The 26,947-nt window shown below is 37.5% G+C and overlaps 1 protein-coding gene across 7 annotated transcripts in view; it reads left to right on the top strand.

Annotated features, from left to right (window-relative positions):
• CTNND2 (catenin delta 2) overlaps positions 1 to 26,947 on the top strand; it is a 641,711-nt gene that overhangs the window by 476,607 nt on the left and 138,157 nt on the right. For all 7 annotated transcript variants that reach the window (XM_031503970.2, XM_031503967.2, XM_031503965.2 and 4 more), the window contains 2 exons: positions 954 to 1,086; positions 20,604 to 20,817. In XM_031503970.2, coding sequence (XP_031359830.2) covers positions 954 to 1,086; positions 20,604 to 20,817 — 347 coding nt within the window. The remainder of the gene's footprint in view (positions 1 to 953; positions 1,087 to 20,603; positions 20,818 to 26,947) is intronic.

The raw sequence follows: 26,947 nt of genomic DNA, 5'->3' as shown, positions 1-26,947 counted from the left end.
AACAGGTCTACCAGGGTTTTTTTTGACAATTATCATGGTAACAGCAACAGAGAACTCTTTTGTAAGTTACCTCTTTTTTGTAATTTCCCTAATTTCCCTCTTTTAGGTTAAAAATGTACCACTACATGGAAGATGGTCAAAATATTTATATGACACAAAATATAAGCTCTTGGGGAAAAGGCATATGATAACTAAGTATATCATGTAGAGAGGCTGTGTGTATCTCTGGTTTTAGGGACACAAAGTCCAAAGCCATTTCCATTAATGATTTTCTATGTAAACCCAGAGGGGAAAAATTGTGACAGATTGATTTTAAGTTCAGGTCTGGAAGCTGGATAATACATACCAGGACTTGTTCAGCATCCTTGAATTCATTCTTTTATGTGATGCTAATGGCATTTCATATTTTGTAGGATTAAAGTAACAAGTGCAAAGACTTAAGTGCTCAAGTAGGGCCAGAAATATGTAAGAGTTTTACGTTGACTGTATCTGGGAAAAAAAAACCCAAACAAAAGACAGAATTGGTCATTGCTTTCTACATAAGATAGCAATTGGTATTGCATAGAGATAGCAATAAGTATAAACTACTTTTTTACAAATTAACATTTCATAGCTCATATCAAATGATATGAGCATGTATTTTCTTTCTTTTCTTATACTAAGATTTCATATAGCCTTTTTATTTAGAAAACTTAATCAGTTAAGAGAACTAATTCCACAAAGTTACTTCTTCTAGTTATACTTTCTATAATTCTTTTTCCAGAGGAGTACAGTTTAAAATGACAAATAGGTTCATATTTGATTTTAATGTTCGCTTTGATAATAATGGGTCAGAAAAGATTTTATTTAGACATTTTTAAATATGAAGGTCTTCTTTGTTGACCTAAGTGTTGGCACATTTATCTACTAATAGAAGATTTTTTGATGAATCTTTTATATTTGCTTTCGCACAGAGAGTTTGGATGGCGGGATCCAGAGCTTCCAGAAGTTATACAGATGTTACAGCATCAATTTCCCTCAGTACAGTCAAATGCTGCAGCCTACTTACAACACCTCTGTTTCGGAGACAATAAAATAAAAGCAGAGGTAAGATTTATAAACTCTTTTTCTAGCACTGTTGCTGTCTGCTATTTATGTTCAACAATTATTTATGTGTGCTTTAAAAAACTTAAAAGAGTCATCATGGATGGACCTGGACCATTTTACTAAAGCTTTCACTTAAGTAATTTGTTACTGTTACAAAATGAAAGAAAAAAAGCATAAAATACTGTTGTAAGCCATTGTTTATTTTCTTTGGAATAGTTTGATTGATTGCATACCATTTAAACACTGTATTATAGTTGTTCAGTAATCAGCTAGTGATGTAGTCTTGATCTCTGTGAAACACATGAGCATTTCCTTAGGGTTCTCTGAGAGGCATCTAGACACTAAATACAAACACAGAATATGAAAATTAAGAAATTTCTAAATCAAATCATCCTTTAATGCATAATTGTATAAATAGGTTTAATTTGGCTGTGTTTGCAGCTTGAATGGTGCTCATTTGTCTATGATCTTGGAATTCAGTGCAGATTGTATCTAAAATGTAATTTAGACATCAGTATAGAGCTTGTTCTGTACCTGCAGCTGACAGGTACTTCTTTCTTGTTTGTTCCCTGTGGTTAATGGGACCAGCACAGCTTTTGGCACAAGTTAAACAGAAGGGAGGCAGCTCTGAGGGGTCTGACAAACACACAGCAGGCAATTAAAATTGAATGAGTGAAGCTGTTACCAGCCCCAGCTGCTTCCCCTCGCCCTCTCAGAGACACTGCTAATCAGGGACATGTGGTGTGCACATAAATCTGTGCCTGTACTGGCCCATTTTAGCCTGGCATGTAAAGGTAAACTGAGATCAAGATCTGCTACTGCTTATTTGTCAGGAGCTGTGCAGTGATGCTGACTTGCCAGTACTTTATCTTCCTCACCCTCAGCACAACCCACTCCATGGATCTGTCCCACTATAGAACCTTCCCTTGCAGCTTTTTCATGCTCAGGAAATTCCTTAGTGAGTAAGCATATAGTCTGCTGGTACTGGCAGAACTGCACTGGTTGTAAACAACACTTCAAACATCTTAGATATAGTAAAAAAAAAATATTTGCATGAATGTAAAGTGAGGAATGTTTGTGCAGTGGAGACGAGAACTCTGGTACAGGTATCACTGAAAATTTTAACTGTGTGCTCTCTCTGTACTTGAGAGAAATAAGTTCGGAAATAAGTACTCAGAAATAAGTTTTTCAGTAAAAGAACTGATAAATCTCTGAGACAGGCAGTTAAATTACTAGATCCATTTACTCATTACACAATCTCTGTTGTCTCCTGTTAGCCATAGATTGAGACCCCCTCAAGTAGCTGTCCCATTTGAGGGAGATGGTTTCATTTCTGTTGCTAACCATATAGGAGAAAAGGTGTCTGGTTGTCAATGTCACCCATCCCTGCAGGCTTTGGACATCAGCCTTTGTAAGCTTCAGGCTCATGAGCTGGAAGGGTGAAGGGAGCTAAATACAACAGTAGAGCACTAGGCAGTGTAATGAGCTTCTTCTGTGAGAAAGGATAGCAGATAAAACAAGGATTCCCCCATTTCATTTTTTATTATTCAGGACTTCTATATACCCCTCACTATGTAATTACATAAACTGCTATGGAAGCAAACCAAAGTATCTTTCTTAAAACAGCTCATCTAAGAATATACTTTGAAATGTCTGGTACTTTGGATTTTTTTGAGACAACAAAATAATGGGACGTATTGTATACTTTTCTAATGCTTTGTGGAGCTTTTCAGCTTAAAGCACCCAACATTATCAAACTATTTTATCTTTGTCTGTATCTATCTATATACCAACCTCTGTTGTAAGTCCTGCTGTGTTTAGGTCATGTCTCAGCAGAGCACTTGAAACAGTTTCTGTGTTTTCTTGTTGGGATCAGGGTCTACCCAAATGGCTCAGTAGTGTGCCTAGGGCCTGCTCGACCTTCCATTGAATCAGTTTCTCAAGGAGCCTTTTTGTGAGAGTTCATAATCCTGTTGATAAGGAGATAACACAACAGATAGCTCAGGTTCTTCATAAGGTATATATCTAGACAGAGGAACGTGAGCAGTCCTTTTAAACCTGCCCAGGACAACTCCTGTGATAACTGTTAAGGATGTGTCTGAATTATGAGTTGAATTAACAACTAAATAATAGAAACTGATACCAAAATTCTCTTTTCTGCAAAGTGTGTTGTGGCCAGTTCTCCTCTGTCTGAGAATGACCACATTTAATACTGAATTTCTTCTTCATGATAGCAGCATTCCAGTCCTGCTGCACATAATTGCAAGGAATCTTGCCAGCTCTGATAAAAGGAAAAAAGCACCAGGATACAGCATATTTTCCTTACAATCTCTTATTGAGATTACAGAGCAAAAAAAAAAATCAAAAAAATTCTTTTGAAGCAGAGAAAACTGTTCTTTGACAAAATACCTAGCTTTAATATAGCAAAGGACTTGGGCTAAAGATAAGAAACTATCTTGGTGGTCTTTCAAATCCTAGAGAAAGGACAAACATAAATACGTGTAAGTAAAGAATAGCTGAGAAAATTGAGAATCTCAGAATACTTCAGTAAGTTCTTATATAAATTATTCTTTCACTGGTGACAGTGAAGAATGTAACAAAAAAGCAGAAGGGAAGGAGGGAAGAAGTTTTGATCAGATATTTGAAAGCAAATGAAAAGCCTATCAGGCAGAAGAGCACAAGAAGACCCTTTCAGATGGCATTTTTCTCCTCAGGAGAGGCTTTTACACCCACAATGGTGAGATTGTGAGCAGAGCCAGAGTAGCTGCTCCTGGATGCCAAGAAGGAACAGACAGGGGATATAGGAAAGGAGAAGCATTTTAAAATACTCTGCAGAGAACATTTCTTTAAAAGAGCACATTCTATTAAACACAGGATTCATTCTTCCACAGCATTTTTTTTCTTCCTATAATGACATTTTCCTCCTTTGTATGAGGTCACCATATAAAAGGATTGAATTGTGCAGTTTCACAAGCCAACACCATTTTGCTCTTATGGAAAATGGCAGCCTGCCATCAGCTACAGAGGTGTAACAGGTCATTCGGGGGTTTTGGCACCAATGATTCCCTTCCTCAAGCTAGGAAATTAATTTTTGCCAGCAAAGTCACAACAGTTGAGATTCTCGTCTTGAAAATAATTCAAAGATGCCAAATAAAAGAACTGCAACTGCTGCACTGTTCTGCCTGAAGCCTTCCCTTGCATCCTTAATAAATACTGCTGAATTGGACAGTGTCCTCTTTATTTTGGAGAGCATTTCTATAAACTCCCTTCAGAAGAAAAGGATCAGTCCAGACACTATCACATGGAGTTGTAAAAACTGGGTGACTGCACGCTGAAAGCATCTATTTTCCCATCTCGCTGAAGCCCATCATTCACATTCATTTTGTCATTAAACTAAAGGTGTTTCTACATCTTCTTCTGTGGGTTCTTTAGACTGTGCCCAGCACCCTTTCAGCACAGTACCCTACTTGTTCACATATCAGGCAGTGGACATGAACTTCATTAGTCTCTTGTTTATCTTCTTTATAATATGCATAGTTGCATCATTGTAGTAACTTTGATGTCACCCATTGCACTATTAGATTCCTGAAAATCAAGGATACGTACATGCCTGCTTCTAGCATAGTTTTCTCCCAGGGAATACTTGCACTTAGTATGGGGTGATGGAGAAACAGTCCATAAGGTTGCTTTTAGACATGCTGACCGACAGAAATCTTCATAGTATTTGAAGGATCCGGAAGGGTGATTGGAAGTGCTCACATCATCCTCAGAGGGTACCTTGATTTGAATTTTACAGTGTTCTGCAAGATTCCTCTCTGTTTCCATAAGGATAGTCAGATAAAACAGATTATTTTACCATGCTGAAGGCTTGGGGAAGAGAGTTACTGGAAAAGCTGGAATGCTGCCCAGCAGGAAAGCACCCATATGCGTGGTGCTGGTCAATAGCAACTGAACATGACCCAGCATGTGCCCAGCTGGCCAAGAAGGCCAGTGACATCCTGGCCTGTACCAGCAATAGTGTGGCCAGCAGGAGCAGGGCAATGATTGTCCCCCTGTACTCAGCACTGGTGAGGCTGCACCTGAGTCCAGGTGTGGGCCCTTCACTGCCAGGACATCAGACTGCTGGAGCGTGTCTAGAGAAGGGCAGCAGAGCTGCTGAGGGGCTGGTCATGTAGATGTGGCACTTAGGGGACATAGTTTGGTGGTGGATTTGGCAATGCTGGGTTAATGGTTTGACTTGATCTTAAAGCTCTTTTCTAACACAATGACTTTATGTTCTTTTTTTTCCCTATCTGTTTGCATAAGAATTATAGTTCTGGATTCACCTTCCCATACATAGCCTTGCTCTTCTCCTTTTACTTCTAAAATTTCTTCAGTTAAAGACTTGTACACTGGTCAGTTTTCCATTGAACATATTATGAGAACTCCTTTAATCTCTGCATCTCTGCATACAAGAAGATATAGACATAGTATTTCATTTAAATGAAAGAAGTATTTCACAGGTGATACTGAAAAGTAACATAGTAATTGCAGAGAGACTGTGCAGCGTTTGTTGAGAGTGCATTTTAGTGCAGACAACACCTGTATACCTTTTGAGAAATTTTACTTCCCTGTTTGGTCATAAACATTTTCTTAGTACTTTGGTAACCATAATTTTCATATTTTAAAATAACTCCATTGGTAAAATCTCGAAACTTGAAAAATTACTTCTCCCAATGGCTTCACAAGGAATTTCTTATTGTAGTGATGATTTTTTATATTAAAAGATGCTTGCCTGCACCTGATTACTAAAATGAACAGATGTTCATGCTTTTGCTTACCTGTGTTTGGATTACTGCAGTACAGTTTGGGTCTGTGCCCCTATCTCCTGGGCAGCTGTATTCATCTCTGCAGGCAGACGTCAAGCAGTCCATTTTCAATACACTTTCTGTGTAGTTTCTACTGGTAGGAATTACTTAAATGAAGTAAAGCAGCACCCAGTGGCAGACCCAGAAACATCTTTGAATTTTTTTTTTTTTTTTTTTTTTTTTTTTTTTTTTTTTCCTAAAGCCTCATTGACAATTTTACAAGACTTACCTTTCAGGTTCTTACTGATCACTGGTTTGTTTTCTAAGAAGTCAATCAACAGATGGTATACAGTTTTGCAGTAAAAGGTAGGAGATTTTATTGATGGATTATTTACTGTCAAATATTCAAAGACAAAATACTGCTTGTTTGGGGTTTTTTATACTTCACTCTCAAAGCATTTTTGGAAATGATCCTTTGATTTGTCTTTCGTAAATTGTCTTAGTTTGTACTGTGGAAATAGCTTCTGCAACAAGGCTTTCCACTCTTGGCATCTTGTTATCAAGGATATGATTTTACACTGAGAGAAAGTTAGGTGTAACTTCCACTCAGAACCATCAACAACACTAGGGAATCTCACTCTTCACAGTAAGACAAGGAAGACAAGGCATACAAATAGATATATGATTACTTCTTGTCCCATATGATCAAGGGTTTTGTTCTTTAGCATGAGAAATGCCATTTTTCATTCTACCTCAAAATTTATTTATATTTTAATGTTGGCTTTCCAAAGAGCTTTTGAGCTATTTAAAGAATGTATTTCACCCAAGAGAGGCTGCACTGTTACAGTATTTCTGGTGTACTGTATGTGCCTTACATGAGAAGTAACTTTGAGTGTAAAATAACTGACCTGTAATTACTAAAAGACATTTGGTCAACTGGGCAGTTGATAATTGCAAAACCAAACTGTGACATGAACGATTAATTTGAGTATCCATTGTTGTAGCTTTCTCTACCATACCTGTGACTCAAATACAGTCCTATTATGCTGTGACATGAAAAAAAAAAAAAAAAAAACCAAAACACATATTTATGTTTCATTATCTTCAGACAGAGAAGAGAAAGGGGTAAATGTGTGAGACTGTCACAAATAATGAACACGTTAAGTAAAAGCTGTACACATAAATGTGCTTGAAATAAAAAGGGTTTATAGTGAAAGCATTTGACTAAGTTTCAAACCCGTGGTCCATTTTTAGTCCTGCATGATGATGGGCACTCTTGTAAATGGAGATGTTATTTTTTTTTTTTTTTAATTATTATTATTATTTCCTTTTATTCTTCCTAAGGGTTCTAAGTTGGCAACAACATGTCAATATCAACTCCTACGTGGCTTCAGGATGAAAACATTTGTGAGGGCTGTTCCTTCGTCATGGTTTGACCCCAACCAGCAGCTAAACCCCACGCAGCCACTCACTCACTTCCCCACAGTGGGACGGAGGAGTGAAAAAAGTGAAAAGTAAAAGTGAAAAAACTCAAATGATGTGATAAAGGCAGTTTAATGAGGAGAGCAAAAGCTACACACACTAGGAAAGCAAACCAAGGAATTCATTTGTCACAGCAAAACAAGGAATTTCCTATTCCATCACTTTGTATGAGCAGGCAGTTTGCCTGGCATTGTGCATCTTGTGGTATTCTTGCACTCCCACTAATTTGAAGTGGGATATAAGGGCTGAAGTTATCTTTTCCCCTATCCTATTGGAAGATCTCTAAAACACCTGAGACAGCTGAAAAATGAGTCCACTTTTTGTTTGAAATAGAAATTATATCCTTTTATTCTCACATGATCAAAATCCCATCACTTGGATACACTAACTATGGCTTGTCACACTTCTTTCCACAGAATTTTTTTAGAAAATTTAGTAGTAGAGTAGCCCTTGTTTTGTACTACTGCTACTTGGTTTTCACATTCTTCTTCTTTTTTTTTTTTTTGATCCCATCTTCTGCACTAAATGATCACTTGTGATCACTCTGCTCCCTTCTATTTTATTCATTCCAGTAGTCAGTAGCTTGAATTCTTTCTCTGTTAAAACAGGCTGATATAAATTATTTGTTTCTCCTGAGCAAAGCAGTGATACCTGCACTTCAAGCTCTTCTCTATTGACAGGTGTACAAGAGAGTTTATATGAGAGCATTTCAGTAACCACAGTGCCAGTTTGAAGTGTCTCATATGTCTGCTCTGGATGTCCCTTTATGCCATCTCCGTGATACCCTCTCCCCTCTTTCAGTTTTTCATATAGTACAAGCCTGTGGCTGAAAATTTTTCCTCTTTAATATTGACTAGAACAGGTGAGGCAGAAATGGCTACATTGGTCTTGACACAATAGTCTATGCTAGCTCTGTTAAGACCATCTAAATATGAGTGTTCTTAATTACAGTGCTAATAAAAATCCAGTTTCACTCACTTCACTTAAAGTATTGTAATTATGTTTCTTAGTCTAGAGACCAACAGTGAGTTACTAAAGAATATTTATGGAAGTATATCACTCTAATTTTTTCTTGCTAATGTATTGTCTTTATTTTGGTAGTAACTTCCAGAAAAAATGATAAAGTGGTAGGCCTTTTCACTTTTTCCCAGAAAAAAAGCATAAAAGTGTACCTTCTATCTGGTATTTAAATCTTTCACTGACAGTCTTGCTTTCAAAAGCAATTGTGAATGCATTTCTGTGTTTAGTTTTGCCATCTTACTTACACAATACCATTTAGTGATATTTCTCTTTTCTGATGAGAGGGGTGCATCTCTGTTTTGTGTGCAGTCCTTACACTGATTGAGTATTAATGATTGTCACCGAGTGCTGTGCTGCGTCCCCATAATACCTGCTTTCTGTAGCACTAAAGTGTCATTTTATACTCTGGGATCGTTAAACCAGAGTTGTTCTTGATTTCATCATCAAGATTCTGTGCCTGAATTATAATAATGATTTATTGTGTACCTGGCATATATTTCACTTGATTTAAGAGTAGGAAAATGTTCCATTTGTTCAATAAATGGATTAATGACAAGCCCCGCAAGAGTAACATTTGCTTACAAGGGATAAAGGCAGATTTAGGATATTAAGTTCTGAAGTTAACTGAAGATTGCATAACAAAGTAGTGGCAGATTTCTGGGGCCAGTTCTTGTCTTCTAATCCTCTGGAGATGGGAATACTGGCTAAAGGTTTCTATCTTTTTCATCTCTGGCCAGCCAGAATAAGCACCTAGAAGAGAATTTCAGGCAATGAATTTGATAAGCAAAAAAAATCAGATGTGAAAATGCTTTTCATGCAGTTAAAAGAGGAAAAAAAAAGCAGTATTATTTGTGCAAGATTAATGCCTCTGTGTATGCAGCAGACACAGAAAGAGCATTGCACTGTACTGTTCCTCTCTCCACTGGTCTGAAGAAAGCATGTTGTAGCTGTATCAAAATATTTACAAGAGCTTTATCTTTTGTATTCGAAAATATTCAATTGTAGGGAAAGAAGGGTAATTCACTGAAAGACAGTGCCATTTGACATAGGCAGTATGACATTTCGAATGGGTAATAAATACATTTGCAGCTTTTTCAAGCAGTATAGTGCTCTACTCTGTATGCCATGGATTTCTTTCTATTCATAACTGTCCTGCCAATTACTTCTCTGATTTATTAGGCTGATATGTGAATGCAGAGGATAACTTTCCTATTGTAGAGCATATTTTTTATTACTGTTCTCATCATCCAGCAAGCCAAAGTAAGACTTTGCACACTATATATAGAAATAAAATCACCTAGATTGATATCAATATCTGTAATTTGGTGCTTTCTCAACTTTCTCTACTAAAAAGGTTGGCAGAAAAATTATTTCAATAAGGAAAATCCTAGTCCTGCCAAAAAGACCTGCCAAACTTTTAAGGTAAAGACCAGCAGTTAATCTTCAAAATGTGTTTAAAAATACAAAGAGATGGCTATTAGTAAGCTACTGAGAATGGTGACAGCGGAAGGCATGGGTTTGTAAAGTCATAAGAAGACCTAAGGCTCTAAAATAGAAATGCCACCTTGAAACCAGTACATATTTAGATATGTATTTATGTGCACACACACACACACACTAATTTATTATTTAATACATATATATATAAAATTTTGCATGTTGATCTGTGGGTAATACAAAGTGTGTTACCTATGAGGCAAGTGTTTACTTGCGCTGACTTTTACTTCATTTATAAAACTCATGTAAATGGGGAGACTGGGGAAACATTCGGCAGTGCAGCTTTCTGCTTCACTGAAACTCTTAAACTGCAGGTCATAGCCTGCCTTTGTGAACTTAGACAAGAATTTAAATTCTATGGGCATGGAGTCCTTTTAGCAAAACTTCCTACCAAGGAGGGATGTTGTTAGAATGTGTTCATTAGCTCTTGAGGGAACAGCTTGCTCCCAAAAGACTTCAGGACAGAAAATTCTTATGTGACTGAGAGATTCTTTGAAGGATAATGCATAATTTATAAGAAGAGAACACCTCACATTCAAATCACAGTACAGAATATCCTGTGAACAGAGATCATCATGTATGATGCTCAATGTAACAAACTGTAAATGTAGTTTTAATCTGAGAAGAGGCCTTTTGTTAATTCTGTGAGGGAAACTGAGATAACTACAGCCAAGCATCAAAAAAGGAACTTCGTGAATTTCCAATTAGAGCTGAAATGTCAGAGTTGTTTTGTTGTTTGGGCTTAAATGACTGAAAAAAAATATCTTTGGTCTTACTGGTGACCATCAGATAATATTTGTGTTCACATTGACTAAATCCCATTTATGATATCCTTAACTGAATAGAGTGAACAACAGCTTCAGAAATTTTTGTACATCATTGAGGTGATGTCCTCTATTGCTGTTAAAATCTTTGAAGAAATTACATACTGCTATCTCTAAAAAACTTGCTTTTGCTTCACATTTTAAAAAATTGTATTTTCTTTATCTTGTTAAACTTCACTAGGCATCTGGTTATAAGAATACCAGTATGTTTTTAGTTGAAGTATATATGTCAGTTCTTTTCATCAATAATAAATGTAAACTTTCATTCTCTAATAGATACTTAATCATTTTTAAATACCAGGAAATAAATGATCCAAATTGTTGGTGTTAATCATAATTTTTCATTTAATGTCAGACAGTATTAAATCATTAGATTGGTTGAGTAATGCCAATGTCTTTGCATCCTAAATTAATATTGCTATTGCACTGTCTATGAAGTACATACTGCTGAACCTTCTTTAGCATTGTGCATTTTTTGAAAAACAAAGACCCTGAATCAATATCAAGTAGTTACAATACCTATTGAGGGCTTTGACATGTGTGTATTTTATCATATTTATGTGTTCCTCAGTTTATAATGTAGGTCAGTGACAATATGTTAATTTTAGGCGATACTGCTTTCAACAGTGGGATTGAAAATTGCTTTTCTGATGCCTTCTCAGTCAGACAAGCACTAAAGGTCAGCTCTGTGCTTGCAGTTAGAAGAGTTATTTGGAAGATCCCACTAGCCCTTCATTATTAGAGTAGGATACTTGTGTAGTCCTTCAAATGTAATGGATTTTGAAAGTATTAAAGTGCTTTACAATTACAGGTAACTCATGTCTACTCAGGGATTTTTTTTTTTTTTGTGAAATCTCAGATCACATGAAAACTTTGATTTATAATAGGTATAGCCTTCCTACCAAGTATGAAAAACAAAATGTGTCACTGAGCAGAATACATTAAGGCTTACTGGCTGAGAAAGCAACACATTTATTCATTCCTTCTCAGGGCAATTTTAGAACATGGTTTTCAATCTCTTTCTGCTCAGAAAATGGTTTTCACCCTCTGTCAACCCCAGACATAGATCCCAAGATCTAAAGAGGTCACTTAAGAGACACAGGGGAAAAAAATCTGTACTCAGTAACAGAAATAAGATACCTACTCCTGAAAAAAAAGCTCCTGAGTATGATCCCATGCTTTTCATCCTCACGTCACACAACCTGTCCACCGAACACCCACCTGGTTTCTATAGATGCAGAAAAAAAGATCCCCATCCTTCTCCACGCAGTGCAGTTTAACACAGAGGGAACATTTCTTATTTAATTTTAAGCAGAACAATGTATATATGCTGGTAGTTGAATTTATTCACATTATGCCTGTTCACAGCTTTAAGTTACCCTTTGTATTTGCTCTAAACAGTCCTAATGAGAAAGCCATTCTTAAATGGGACCTACATCCACACCCTGATTTAGATACCTTAAACAAATTAGACCTTGGAGTTAATGCAGCAATTTACATAATATTCTGCTCTATTTTCAGCTGAAATTGCTCAGCACTTTTTTAAACTTGTAGCAAATTACTTCACTAATGAGGCTAAATTACCTTCTGATGTTACAGGTAAATTTGTGTGTAATAAATTTCATGTGCATCTGCAATGTACAGATTTTGCATTGTCTACCTGCTGTTCCATAGGCACATCAGAAGAGATAATGGAGAGAACTTAAAGTTTGAACCAGTATATTTGTCTTAAGATATGTGCTGCACTAAATATTATTCCCTTATTCTGTTATGATGAGTTTTTTTCTCCCCTTCATATCCATTTCAAGTTCCAGGAGTCAGGCCTCTGAAACTAGCTAGCAGTGGGGCTGCTTGTCTTGCAAACCCTTCTCCAAAAAAATAGTGTGGTTCTTTCCCTCTTAGACGGAAGTCATTTTAGTAATGTAAACAAGGCAAAGATAAATAACTGAAAGAATTTGTAACTGCAGTAAAAACGTGAAGAAATACAATAATTTCATGGATACTGTGGATAAACAGTCAGTGCAGTCAAGTTGCTGTGTCTTGGCCTTTGCTGCAGTGCCCTGGTCCATGTGGGCAAACCAGCCAGCTCACACCATGAGCCTGAGAAGAGCAGGGTGGCTTTAGTCAGAGTGTCTCACTACATATCCTGCTGCCATTTAAAAATTCTTGGGAATTTGGTTTGGCTCTTGCAGTTTCTCCTTCCAACACTGGTGGAGTGGAGTTGCTCAAAATCCATTGACATGTGAAGTAGTTAGCGCTTGCCCTGCTGGTTGAAAAAAAAAAAAGTATCTAACAACATTAAAACCAATTCTTACTAATTATTTCCAGAAGCAGACTTAAAACTAGTTGTCCTTTTAATTTGGTATTTATTGGATACATAGCATCACCTGTGCTAGCAGCCAGCTGTGTTTTAGTTCTGTTCTATGTGTAACAGACTGGCATTAAAAATAATTCTCTGTGTTTAAATATTTGTATTTTGATATACTAAAACATGCTTTCTTAATAGCAGAAATGTCACAGAATAAGTGGCAGATGATGCAGTGTTCTACATCAATTAAACTGGCAATTAATATCTATCATGTGTAGAAAAAAATGGATTGTTGTTAGATTTCTTTCACCTCCTTTGGATGAAGAGCTACTCAATAGTGATTATTAAGAAAAATGTGGAAAGTAAGCATCTAACCAGGAATTAATCTTTTAATTAGGAATGTGGAGCTGTTAATAGTGGAACATTTAATGTCTTACTGGGAAGAGGAGATTGTGTTATTTTAGCAGCACACTTTATCACTCTGTCAGTCTAACAGGTTTTTCTTACCTATTCCTACTTTTCTTCTGTTTCTAATATATTTTACTTTGTAAGGCAGGGTACTGAGAATTAAATGCAGAAAAGGATGTTTCAGTTATACCTACTGGCAAAATTTGAACAATATCTTAGATACCCACTTGCTTAGTATAAATAGAAGAGGAAGGGTGTTTTGGTTTCTGTCACAGAAGTATTTTTAGGCTGTTTTGGAATACTTCATTATCTAACAGTCTTTGACTAAACTGTTTAAAACTTGAAGCTTCACTTTTGTTTCTTTTTGTATCTCTAGCTCTACTTTCCGTAGCCTTCCAAGGGACGCAAGAGGTGATTTCTATTATGTAGTGATTGAAAGAAAGGGTTTTGCTTCTTCTCTTTGCTGCTGGGAGGAATAGAATAATTTTCACTCCACAGATTTCAAAGAATTTATTTCAAAATAGGGTTCAAAACCTTAGTGGGAGTCAAAACAGATAGTATCTATTTGCTTTAGCTTTGCTTCTGTTGTTGCAAAGCCATAAGCAATAGCCAGGTTCCAGAGCCAGATTTCTCATAGCTTGATATGAAGAGAGGTCGCTCACCTACATTTTGTTCACTCTGGTCTCACCAGTATCTATCCTTAATATCCACCATCAGTGTCTCTGATAGCTCTTTCCCTCATCTCCTGTTCTTAGCTATTCCAGCTAAAGGTTCACTAGTGTTATGCCATTGTTAACACTTAGGATTAATAAAAAGATGAAACAGGGTGCAGTGATCAAATGAGGGGTGTGGCCAGACAAGTATGCTGAAGCACAATTTATTTATAGATGACCAATCCCTTTCATTATGCCCTTTTCTATTTTCTCATGTTTTTCCTCCTGCATGCATTTGGAACATCCCCCTTTTCCTATACTTGCCCTTCTGCTAAGCATCCTGTGAGTCTGGCACACTGCCACAATTCCATCAGCATACTCTTTGCCATAGGACCTTTCAATTCATTCCTCCCTGTGTGCCCACTTTGCCTATTAATGAAGCTCAGGCTGAACCCCTCTGCAAGCCTTGGAGTGGTTCCTTCAGCAGCCCATTGAGCAGTGACCTCCCAGACCTGGTCTTTGGTATTGTCCCTTCCTCTGCAGGGTTTGTGTACATCAGTGTGGTTTATTACTTTTCCTGCCTCATCTCTGTTTATATGCTGGACAGCCATTGAGCAGATATCCTCACAAAACAGGTGCTTGTACATTCCAAGTATCTACATGCACTTCACATCCTACATTTCATTTTCTTCCACACATCCAGACAATCTGTTGTATTGAATTGGGGAAGCAAGCTATTAAGAATTCATATGCTAAAACCTTACAGTAATCAAGATATACAGATATATATAGATGATCTATATATAGATATATAGATATAGTTTCAGACATATTATCGACATCTTATTGACTTGTTTTTACCACTACATATGCTTCAGGCTGGTCATATGTAAGTCCTGGTAGATTAAGTGTCTGACAGTCCACTCTTGGGATAAACACCACTGAGTCAAAGATAAGCATTGAAACAGGTACATTAATTTCTCATAGGCTCTTGGCATGAGGTATAGAAGCTGTCCTTACTAGGAACATAACTGACATCTTTCACTGCCTCCAGTAGCAGCCTGAAGCCCTTCTTGAATCTAAATTTTATTTTCGTAGTGTGGAAACAAATGCATATTCTCAGATGTAATGCAAAAAAACTTCATACTATGCCAGAGGAGAAGACTCTGTCATCAAGCTAACACGAGTGCACTTTTATCCATCTCTGTACTAGAGAGTCTGGCACCTATTCCTGTCCTGTCTGCCTGTGTTTGGCATCAATGGGGATGGTCAAGTGCTTGTGGCCAGCAAGTAGACAGGGACATTAATGGCAGAGAGCCAAATTTAAAGGAGAGTTTGAAAATACCCTGCTAAAAAAACCCCACATGATTCCACAGATGAAAGAAGCTCTGTGCATTCTTCCATAGAAATAATTTTTTTTTCAAAATTTATGTAATCTCTGTTCTTTCGGTTTTCACTTTGATTGGCATAGATTTCTAATCACAGCTCTGTATTTAACAGCTCTCTTAACAGTGTCTTCCAAAGACAAAATATTTCCAGTGAGCAAAAGGAAAGAAAATAACTTACAGAAATTACTGGTATCCATAGATTAAGAGAGTCATGAGAAACAACACAGCAGGGATTCACTCAGCCTTGTTTATATAGTTAATCCTTCTCCTCTGATCCTCCTTTTGAGAAAAGATGGTGTAAAAAGGAGACAATGCATTCAAGACACAGGTATTTGCAACTGTGCATACTCAGTCATGCTGGAGAGTTGAAACTCATTATTTTGAGTTCAGAACTGGCTACTTTGGGGCTGGTCTGTTTGAGAATAGAGTTGGTCCTCTGTATCTCCTGAAAAGTTTGTTTTCCACTGTTTTTTTTACTAGGCAAACAGACTCTGACATACTCTCTTTTCCTCCTAGATGTAACAAAGCAGCAGCCACTGATATGTCAATAAATATTATATTAAGGAATGTTTTCTTCATCTTAAGTTAGGAAAGAGACAGAAGTTTCAAACTGGGATCTGGGATTTGATTCCCCATTGGTGCAAATAGTTGCTTATTCATCCATCCCAGCATTCATGACAAAGACATTTGACAGTAGCAGTACTGAATTCACTGGAGCTGTGCCTAACTTAGCTGAGATCTGCCCCACGAGACTAGGTCTGAATTGTCTTCCAGGCTGTGGCTTTTAGCTCCCTAAATGACTTGAACAAATAATTTCATTTCCTTTGCCTCTATTTCCATACATTTAAATAGATCCTGATAACATCCATCTCAGTCTCACAATTTGTCAGGCATACTTAAACCTGCTGGAGTATAGTGTTAAACATCTGTATAGATGTTTGATAGAAGCACAAAGATGGGGTAAGACTTGTGGTGAATAAAGGCCTGTTGTAAAAAAAAAAAAAGCCACCAACAAAGCAAGAGAGTAGTCCAGATAAAAAACAGCATCAGCAACTGGGCTCCCAGTTGGGAACAATCAGCTCTACCTCTCTCTGCATGACAGTTACTCTGCCAAATATCTGAGCTTGGAAATTCAAAGAAAGTTCATAAAAAAAATCTTTTATTTCCCAGGTAAGAATAGGTTCTTCCTTCAGTAAAATTTAAGAAATGTTGTCAAGTTATGTAAAGTGTTATGTAACAATCGTTTCATTTCTGTTGTATTACCCTTTTTTTTTTTCTGACAGAAATGCATTTTAGATTAATATTTAATGCCTTTGCTTTTAAGAAAGTATCTTTGAATCACTTCAGTCTGCTGCTGGCTTCAGGTTCCTGGAGGAGCTTCATGAGCTGACCACTACTGTGCTGTCAGCTACCATGACTGGAAGGGCAAGGTGCAGCTCAGGAATACTGTCTCTGTGTAGCAGAGCCACACATTTCCCTTTATAAATGAGCAGAAGATAGCAAAACCTATCACCTTAGAGCATCCACAGGATAAATTGCTGAGGAACATTCAGTGCCACTTGTTGGTGTGCAAGGGAAAGAATGGGAAAAGCAGCATAGGCACAGAGTCCCTTTGAATGGAGACAGAGCCCTCCGAGTCTTTAGCTTAATTGTAGCACACAGAATGATCTTTTCTACAAAGTAATACTTTTTCTCATTCTTAGTTTTTTGTGGTTTTTTTAGCAGCAAAGCAATTAAAATATTCATTCAACATATTGTGGTTTAAAAATATAATTCATAAAGATCAGCAGGCATGTTTTCATTCTGTCGTTCCTGATATTACTCATCACACCAGGCAACTCATGTATTTTTTAACTGTATTCTTTCTTCTATCAGATCTTGTTTCTTTTCCGATGTTGAAGAGTGAAGCTCTGTGGTTGATTCACCTTTTGTAGAACTGATGCATAAATTTTTGTTCCTAGTCTCTTTAGTAAATGTCATCTGTTTTGTCATATAGTTGGCTCTTCATGTAGCATGCTTGGTTTTTAAAATCTGGTTAGTAGGGGAAGCAAATATATTTTTATATGAAGGTCAAATGGTAATGGATTGTAAACCCAAGCAAACAAAACAAGCAAGCTTCACCCCCCACCTCTGCCAGATTGACTTGGTAAATTTTTTTATGGCTTAGAAATGAGCTAATTATTCAATTGCAAGTCATCCTGTTCACATGGAAAATATTTGACTAGTGATATATTTTGCAGCACATTTTCTCTTTGGCCTGCTTTTCTCATTTCTAAACTGAAAGATGTCATGGTTTCTCTGAGCAGCAGAAGCATAAACTCAACAAATTGGTGAACTTTTCTGCCTGAAATTCATATATTTTACTAATGTCCATTCATATCTTTTCATGCATAGTGTAGTGCCAGCTGCTGTATTCTTTGAGGTGACCTGCATTATACTCAGAAAGTTGCATGTGAGTACTGATATAATGCCTACTTAAGGAAAAATATCCTAGTTTATCTTTAAACACTATTACTTTGGCATTTACACCAAAGCTGTGTGCTAACTGTATAGATATTAAAACATCTTAATTCAACACTGTAACATCATGGTGTATATGATTTTTGATAACACAGTTGTTCTATTTTTTGGTTTTGCTGTTATTCAAACAATAAGACTATGCCAGATAAACTTGAAGAAGAAAGGGGGAACTTCTGGTTTAGCAGTAAGAAATTTCATATAGCTCAATTTTCGAACTCTAAGGCCTGAATCACTTTTCAGTCTTTATTTGAAGTGAATCATAGATTCACATAATCATTTAGTTTGGAAGCAATCAAGATAATCTAGTCCAACCATTAACTCAGCACTGCAAATTCCACCAATAAGTGCCAAATCTGCAAACTTTTTAAATATCTTCAGGAATGGTGACTCCAGCATTTCCCTGGGGAACATATTCCAGTGCTTGCTAAGCTTTTTGGTGAACAATTTTTTCATAATACTTAACCTAAACCTCCCCTGACATAACATGAGGCCATTGTCCTACCACTTGTTGCTTGAGAGAAGAGACCAACTCCCACCTGGTTACAGACTTGTTTCAGACAGCTGGAGAGAGTGATAAAGTCTCCCCTGAGCCTTCTTTCTTCCAGGGTAAACCCCAGCTCCTTCAGCTGCTTCTCTCAGGACTTGTGCTCCAGACCCTTCCCTAGTCCATTGCCCTTCTCTGAACTTGCTCCAGCACCTCAATGTCCTTCTTGTAGTGAGGGGCCCAGAGCTGAGCACAGGATTTGAGTACTCACCAATGCCAAGCAGAGGGGGAGGATCACTGCCCTATTGCTGCTGGCCACACTACTGCTGATACAGGCCAGGATGCCATTGGCCTTCTTGGCCACCTGGGCACACTGCTGGCTCATGTTCATCTTGCTGTAGACAGTTCTGTTAGTGTTCAGGAACATACATAATCACAGGATATGATTATATGCAGGTGCTTTTACTAAGAGCTCTGGGAGTAGGGGTACAAACGCAAATCTGACCCCAACATGGCTTTTGAGCTGAACGTATTTTATATTCTATCATTATATAACTTACATATTAATTATTAAACTTATATTGTTCTATTGTATACATTGAGTTTCTCGTGATCTTTCTTAGGTCCCTGACCACAGTTTCTCATGATTATTCTTATGATTAAGCAGTAATTATATTTAATTACTAAACAATCATCACATCTAACAATTATATAATTTATCATGTACTAGCTACACAGGTGCAGTTCTAGCAAGTACTAGTTCTCCATGTGCTTAGGGTGTTTATTTTTCCAGGGCCTACTAAGCTTATTTTTCCTTTTAGCCCTTAATCCCCATGATTTTGAAACTCTTACTATCAGTTCTTTTTCCAATAGCCAGCTTTCCAACCACTCTCCCGAAAGCCTGTAGCATTGCATGGGCTTGTTGTGACAGTAACACAAGACCCAGCACTTCACCTTGTTTAAGCTTGTGTTGGATCCATGAAATGCCATAAATTGGTTCTACATAAAGGTTTGAAGTTAGTAAATGAAGCTTGAATTCCTAATTGATTTTACTGTACTTCAGCTGTTGCATTCTTCCAAGACTTCCCCCTGTAGAGCCCCAAGAACACATGGCCGTGCAAAAACTGGTTCACACATATTTCAAAATTTTTGTCGTCCTAAATGTGAAATGGCCAGCTGAAATGCCTGGCTTGTTTTGGGCCTTAGTGAGCTACACATACAGGGAAACTTCTTCACTTTTTCAGAGCTGTCTGTGTAATTTGAAGCTAAAGCATTGTACTGATCAAATGTTAGTTATGAGCCTGTGTGGTTTCTTAAAAATAGATCCAAGACTGATTACTCTATGAGGAACAAATAGTACCACAGAACAATAAAGAAGCATTTGTTTGAAGTGATTTCATAATAAATTGTACTTGGTATTCCTGACCTTCTTGATCATTTGTCTCAAAGATTTTTGTGGTTTTTTACAATGATTTTTACATGAGATACCACATTAGAAATTTATTTTTTATGCTACCTTGGGTATGCATAAAACTTCTATTCCTGCATCACTTAAGGGTCTCCCTCAATATTGTTAGAACAAGCTTACCACGAGTTATTTCTCATCTTATCTTTATGTTTCTGGTGATTCCTCCTTTTCCTTTCATTATTGCTCATCCCAATTTAGTTGATATAATATTTTTACTGTGACTATTGTAGTTGTTCCCATTCCCAGTAATTAAATGTAAAGGCAGGACTCCTAAAAACTTGATGACATTAAGTGCTTTTTTTTTTGTTTGCTGTAGCCTTGTGGTTTTTTTCTCCAGCTTGCAATGTGTTACAGTCTGAAGGAGGCGACGTTTCTCCAGCACAGAAGAAACTCTTGCCAAGGCAAACCTTGACAAACCATGAGAAACCTTAATAAGGCAACACTCTTGACTAATTTTGGCTGCTTTTACAGAAGATCTAGTTTGTCAGTGTACAGTTATGTTGCTACTGAAATAATACTAGTAATCAAGGCAGTGAAATGTAGCAGCTCTGTGGTGCTACCAGCACACCTTTGCTGGCCTACAGCTTGCATAAAACACAGCTTAATTACATTGAACAGCATTTATTCATACTAGTGTTCATTGCCTAACTGTATGATTATAACTTTGGCCTGTTTCAGATAAGAAGACAAGGCGGAATACAATTACTGGTGGACCTATTGGACCATCGGATGACAGAAGTCCACCGTAGTGCCTGTGGAGCTTTGAGAAACTTGGTATATGGGAAGGCAAATGATGACAACAAAATAGCTCTGAAAAACTGTGGTGGTATCCCAGCATTAGTACGGTTACTCCGCAAGACTACAGATTTGGAAATCAGAGAACTGGTCACAGGTTTGAATTTTTCAATATTTTTTGTTCAAACTCTCTGGCAGTCTTGCAAGCACAGTTCTGTGCTGCATGCCACTTGCTTCAGTCAGTAACAATTTAATTGCCATCTTATTTGCCATAACAAAAAGCTTTCAAACCCTTTGGATTTATGTGATGTATGAATGGCTTTTAATATCATGCAGTTTACAGATATAGGTATGGTTTATGCCTGTCGTTGCTGGTTCCCTTTGCTCTTGGTTAGCTGTGAGTGCTCTTGTGGGAGATGTGTTCCACACATGGATATGCTGTGGTAGGAATACTCTGCTCTCCCTCCTGTGTGGTGTAGGGCTGGCCAGGCAGAAGCCATATTTCACTGAATTTACTTACAAACTGTTACTCATTGCTTTTATATCCCATGTAGTGATGTTGTGAGAGGGAGGATTTGTTCAGGGGTTTTCTGCCTTTCTCGGGGTTCTGATAGGAAAGTGGAAAACTGTGTTGGAGAGGTGGACGTTATCTTCTGAAGCCTTTTGTCTGAAATTTGTTAGCATGCTATATGATGTGTTTTACACAGAGCATGCAGGTAGTGATAGTTTATTTCTTTTCTTGATGGAGGAGAATCTGGTCTTCTCAAGATTGTGTGGATTTTTTCCTTTCTGAAATTCAAGAGGGAGGGGAGGGGTGGTAGTGTTCAGGAATACAGGAATGCTGTCAAACAGGACTGATATTAAATATTTGGAGGGTTTTTTCCTACCTTGCCCTTAAGCTAGTGTATTTAATATGTAAAAAAGAAGTGAGGTAGATTTTTTTTTTCACTTTGTGATTTCATTCTATTTGGTGATTATTTAACACTATAAACCAAAAATATTTTCATTATCTTCTTTCCAGTTTTCAGTTGTATTTTCATTATGACTTTCCTACTAAAATATGTAAGAAGATTTGTCATTTCTGTCACAAATCATCAGAGTACATGTTACCATCTATGTATGTGCAGAAATTACTACCCTTGTACAGTCAGGCCTCATTTAGGATACAGTTGATAAGATTATCATCCTTTTGTTGGGTCCAGGTTCCTTCCTTGAGGGTGTATGAATAAATTGCATGGTGTTTATTCAATGTAGATTTTTTTATATTTGATTTTGTTTCTTGGTTACAACAGTTGTCACCTCCTACTTGTTAGTCAGGATTAATGGGGCAGAGATACAGGTTACATGAGCTCGGATCGTGCCTCCTGTGGAGTGACAGAATTACTGACAGATCTAATAAAGTGTAACCACTATTTCATATTCAGCATACTTGTTTGTCTCTTGGTTATGTTGTCAGTATCCTGGCTCCGGGGAACATTCTGCCTATTTATTCTGAGTAGTAAGTGGAAAAATGCTAATACACCTCAGCAGTCACCGTGGCACTTCCCATGCCATCTGTAGATGGAACACACAATGTCATTAGGTCATTTAAAAATATATACTGGTTCCATTTCACAGTATGCAGTTAAATATTCCCAAATTCCCACAGAATTTGCCCTCAAAGTGTTATTACAAGAGGAGTAGGTATTGACCACCAGTGGTGGGCAGTAACCTGCCTTTGTACAGGTAGATGCAGCTCCCAGGGATGGTAAGCATCAGGAGTACTGGACGTGTATGAAAGGGGAGAAGACCAAGATGGTGACCCTGAGGAATGGAATCAAAGTCAATGATATTTACTTTTTTTTTCCTGAACCTTTTTTTGTACTGCAGTTTTTTGTTTGTTTTTAATAGCCACTACATCTCAGAAGACCACTGCTTGCCCTGGCACACAGTGCCATGTTTTCTGAAAGGCAGATGTTTTGTGCCTTTCAGAATGCAGATAGATCACTGGCCCTTGCTTTCTAAATGCAGATTTCTTTGTGGTAGTGTTCTGCAAAGCTTCCTTCCCAAGCAAGGCTTGTAGCTGCAGCTCTAATCTTGCATCTCTTAGGAAACAGGCTAAAGTAATGCATCTGAATCAGTTCTCCTTTCCTTTTTATTTTGGTAAAGTTTTGTAGTATGACAGCTGAATTCCTTCTTTCTGTCCTTTCTGGGGAATGAAAGGTAGCTCCTGCAGCATCTCCCTTGGTAATGAGAAGATTTGACTTGGTGGCAGGTGTTGGGCGAGCTGTACTCCAGGACGGTTTAGGTGAATGGAGACGAGAGATCTCTGAAGGCTGTTCTTGGGATATCAGGTTTATTAGGGATGGAGAAAGGTCCTGCTTCGAGCTGCCAGACACAGCACGTGGTGAGGCTTGAGGGGATGGGGGAAGGGAGAGACAAGAGGATGCTCTAGGAAAGGGTGGAGGTCCTATGAGGGGGAAGATCCAAGAGAGGGTGTGGCCCCTCGGAGCCCCCTTTTCAGGGGCTGGAAGGTGGGCTGGAACAAGGCTCGGGCCAATGGGGTTACAGGCACTTGATGTTTTAGGGGAGGGTTACAGGTGCAGGGTGAACCATACATCTTTTGGGGGGTGAGATGGAACAGTGCACTTGACCCCTGGACCCATCCGTAGGCAAGGGCATTGTCCGGCTAGCAGGGAGGACCGTTCTCATCCTGGCTGTATTATTTATGAATAATTATATTTATCCCTTTTATAATATAACCCTTATCCTTCCCAACAGACAGGATAAGGAAAAATAAAAAGTTCCTCATGGTTTCCATCAGCCTTCCTGAACTGAGGTGGCAGGAAGGTAATTATTTAATTAGGGGCTGACTGGAGGACATGCAGAGAAAAGCATAATAAATGTCTGTTTTGGGAGTAAACATAATACCTTGAGCCTTTCCAGCTCATGTTCATTGTGCATCCTGTCTATATAAAAGCTGCTCTTGTTTGTTACTTATAGAGTGGACACAAAGTTCATGCCCTAGGAATTCATACAGGCTGTGACATGGCTGCCCCTAAGTACTCATCCACATTTGTCTGCAGAGCACTTCTCTTAGGTGGGGAAGTATCACATTATCTCTGTCCTGCAGATGGGAGCTGAGCCTATCAGGTGTAAATGACCTGTCCAGAAATCTGGCAAGATGAATGTGTGAATCACTCTTGAGTAAGCACCCAGCTGCAAGGGGAGAAATATGGCCTGGAGAGGATTTTTAGCAGCTCAGTTTGTCTGCCAGTAGTGAAGCATTCATTGCCTGCCCCTAGTACGGTGAAGCACTTGCCCAGCAGAGTGAAAGTTCTAATATTAGTTTCCTCCTCAAACATGCACATTCTCTTCCTTCTTGTTGCTCTTTTCTAAGTAGATTATAACTTCAATTTCTGGCAATCTCAAGACTGGTTTTGGAAGGGTATTTAAACCTGCAGACCAGCTTTCTAGCCTAGTAACTCCTTGATTGTCAGGATTGCCTTTGGCACCATTTGTGGCTTGTCCTCTTTTCTAGAGATTTCTCTCTGCCATTATCTCTCCAAAACAGATTTTTTTTTCACTTTTTCCCTTATCTTTTCTTTCTCCTCCTCAGCAGTAGAGGTCTTGGGCTAATACTGGAAAACCTTACCATGCTCAAATTTTTGGATTGCACAAACATGACCTTGTAGCAAAGTGTTAGAGCTTCAAGGCTGTCTTATGTCAAGGAAATGGTTTCAGTGCAGGCTCCCATGAAAAAGCTCTGAGGGAAATGTGCTGCCTGGCTGTTATGAAATTAAATGGCATTAATGCCCAGGAAATATTTCCTAAGATATGGAAAGATTATTCATACAGAAACATTTCCACAGTTACAGGTTTTCACTAGAAGAACATGGATAAAATTAGGTATACCCATGAATATATACATTTGTGCAAAAGTTAAATACTCTGATAGAAATAGAGATGTTAGCATGGCCTACAGCCTCTGGTAATTTCCAGAGACTCAAGGAGAACCTGAGTCACAATGTAAATTTGTAAATGAAAGAAATAGGTGTAAGCTGAATGCACACTTAACTTAGCCATCTTTTACCCCAGCACTTCTATTTTAAAATAATTAAATGTTAACACTTTTCTAATAAATATAAATAGAGAGGAACACAGTACAAAATTAGCACAGATCCTGCAGATGGTAGAAAGAAATGTTTTCACTTAATAATAATGACAATGAGTAACTGATTTCTGATTTTCTTACCTGTAACAAGTTAATTATGAACCCTTCCACAAAATTCTATTTTATAATTTTTTCTATTTGTTTTACTGTCAGGGAAAAAAAAAAAAAAAACATGGAAAAATCTGACATTTTAGCAAGGATAACAGAGGAATCCCATGGATACCTTGTGCAAAAGGTGAGGTCAACCAGCTGTTGCTAGATCCTTTCCAACTCAGGCCATTCTATGATTCTGTGATTCAATTTATGCTTGCTCTTTCTTCCATCATCTTGATGGGTTAACTGGGTATCTGTCTCAGATGAAATTATTTAAGCTGCTATTCTTCTCAGTTTCAACAAAAAAGATCCTTCACAGCTAGAAAGACAGTTTCTGCCTATGAAGAACAAGGTAGCTGGATTAAAAAAACTCCTTTTAAAGCAGGTCCTTGTATGACTGCATCACCTGTTTACAATCTGTAAATACAATTTCTGATTGAAAGGTAAAAGTGGATAATCCACTTTTAGAAAGTACATGATGATAAAGAGCTGCAGCTATAAATAGTCAGGAGAAATTGTTTTTTTCTGTGCTAACAGCCAGTCTCCTGCTTATTTTGGTTGACAGTAAAGTGTCAGAGATTTAACTAATGTCTACTGAAAATATATAAGTTTTAAAAATTATCACATAAAAAATTTATAAAGCAGAAGCTATCTAACACTATACATATATACTAAATATTGATAGGTAGATACTGGCTCTGTGTATTTCGTTCACATTTTTATTCATGAATCAAATGGCATATATTCCATTCTTACAAAACATTACAAGATACTGTGTGTAACATGTTTCTTTCAAAGAAGCACTAGGTCTCCCAGTGTCCTTAGCCCACTTAGTCAAGCTGGACAGGGAGAAATTTCATTTACTTCCCAGACTTTGGATTCCAGTATTCATTAGTGTTGTCTTTAATTTCAGCTGTGGCCAGTTTGTGTTTTGGCCTAGTTGGTCCCCTATTTTCACCCCATGTTATGCAATATTATTACATAGTCCTGTTTCAGTTTTAGTAGCTGCCATATGTTTATAAGGAGGAGTTTATAACCTTATGGATAGTCTCTCTGTGTCACTGAAAGCAATTACATACTGTTCACCGTAGATCTATCTGGTCTGAGTTAAGTACTGCAGGTGAAACCTCCTTTGGATTGCATGCTGCTTCTTAGCATGTGCATAAAATATTGGCAGATTGGTCCAGTCCCTCCAGAAGGCCCCTTTGAGCCCTGTATCTGCCTTTACTAATCTGTGCAGCTGTAAGTTAGTGAGCCTGCAATGATATGTAAATCATGGTTAAGGGAGTATTCTATTTAAATGGACTTTTTTAGCTCACATCAGTGGAAGATTTAATTAGATTTCATTTTTTAAAGTAATTCTGGCCAATTATTTAGAATTTTTAACTTCCTAATACAATGGCAATTCTTCTTTTGGGGTTTCCCAAAGTCAAAATCACATCCTACAAATGTTATTTTCTAATTGGACTTTGTAAGGTATTACACTTGTGATTTTTTTGTATACTAAATCTTATTTAATATTATGGCAAAGATTTGACTGTTTAGTACTTAGGATCTTGATGCAGTTTAATTTAATAATTTAATAGTTTTCTGCAAAAGTGCCCTTGACATTACCTTAGTTACTGGAGTGTGTAAACACAGATGTGAAATTTGGAGGTGGCACCTATTTGTAACCTTATTGCTCTCCGGAAATTTGACTTGAAAATGAATAAAGTCTCTTTTATCCCATTCTGAGATGACTTTCCCGCAGCTTTAAGTAAAGAAGAACCAAACTCTTCTATGTGTTCTGTATTCTTACAGTATTTCACCTTGATGTAGTTCCTTAAATCTCTATTATATCCCTTTTCTATTATATCCCTTTTCCTTTGCTGGTTTATATTAGGTGTTGCTCTGGAATTGCTCATATTAAGTATACAATTTCTTAACTGTATTCAAATTCTGTAATGGAGCAATGCAAGTATAAGGAAGCCTGACCAGAGAAAGGCCTAATTAATTAGCAGGTTTTGATATGTAATGTAAAAAGATAGGTAGGAAGAGAAAT

Source organism: Lonchura striata, chromosome 1 (genome assembly GCF_046129695.1).
Source record: "Lonchura striata isolate bLonStr1 chromosome 1, bLonStr1.mat, whole genome shotgun sequence".
Taxonomy (NCBI): domain Eukaryota; kingdom Metazoa; phylum Chordata; class Aves; order Passeriformes; family Estrildidae; genus Lonchura; species Lonchura striata.
The sequence above is the reverse complement of the archived record's forward strand: the minus strand, read 5'-3'. Positions and strand labels throughout refer to the sequence as shown.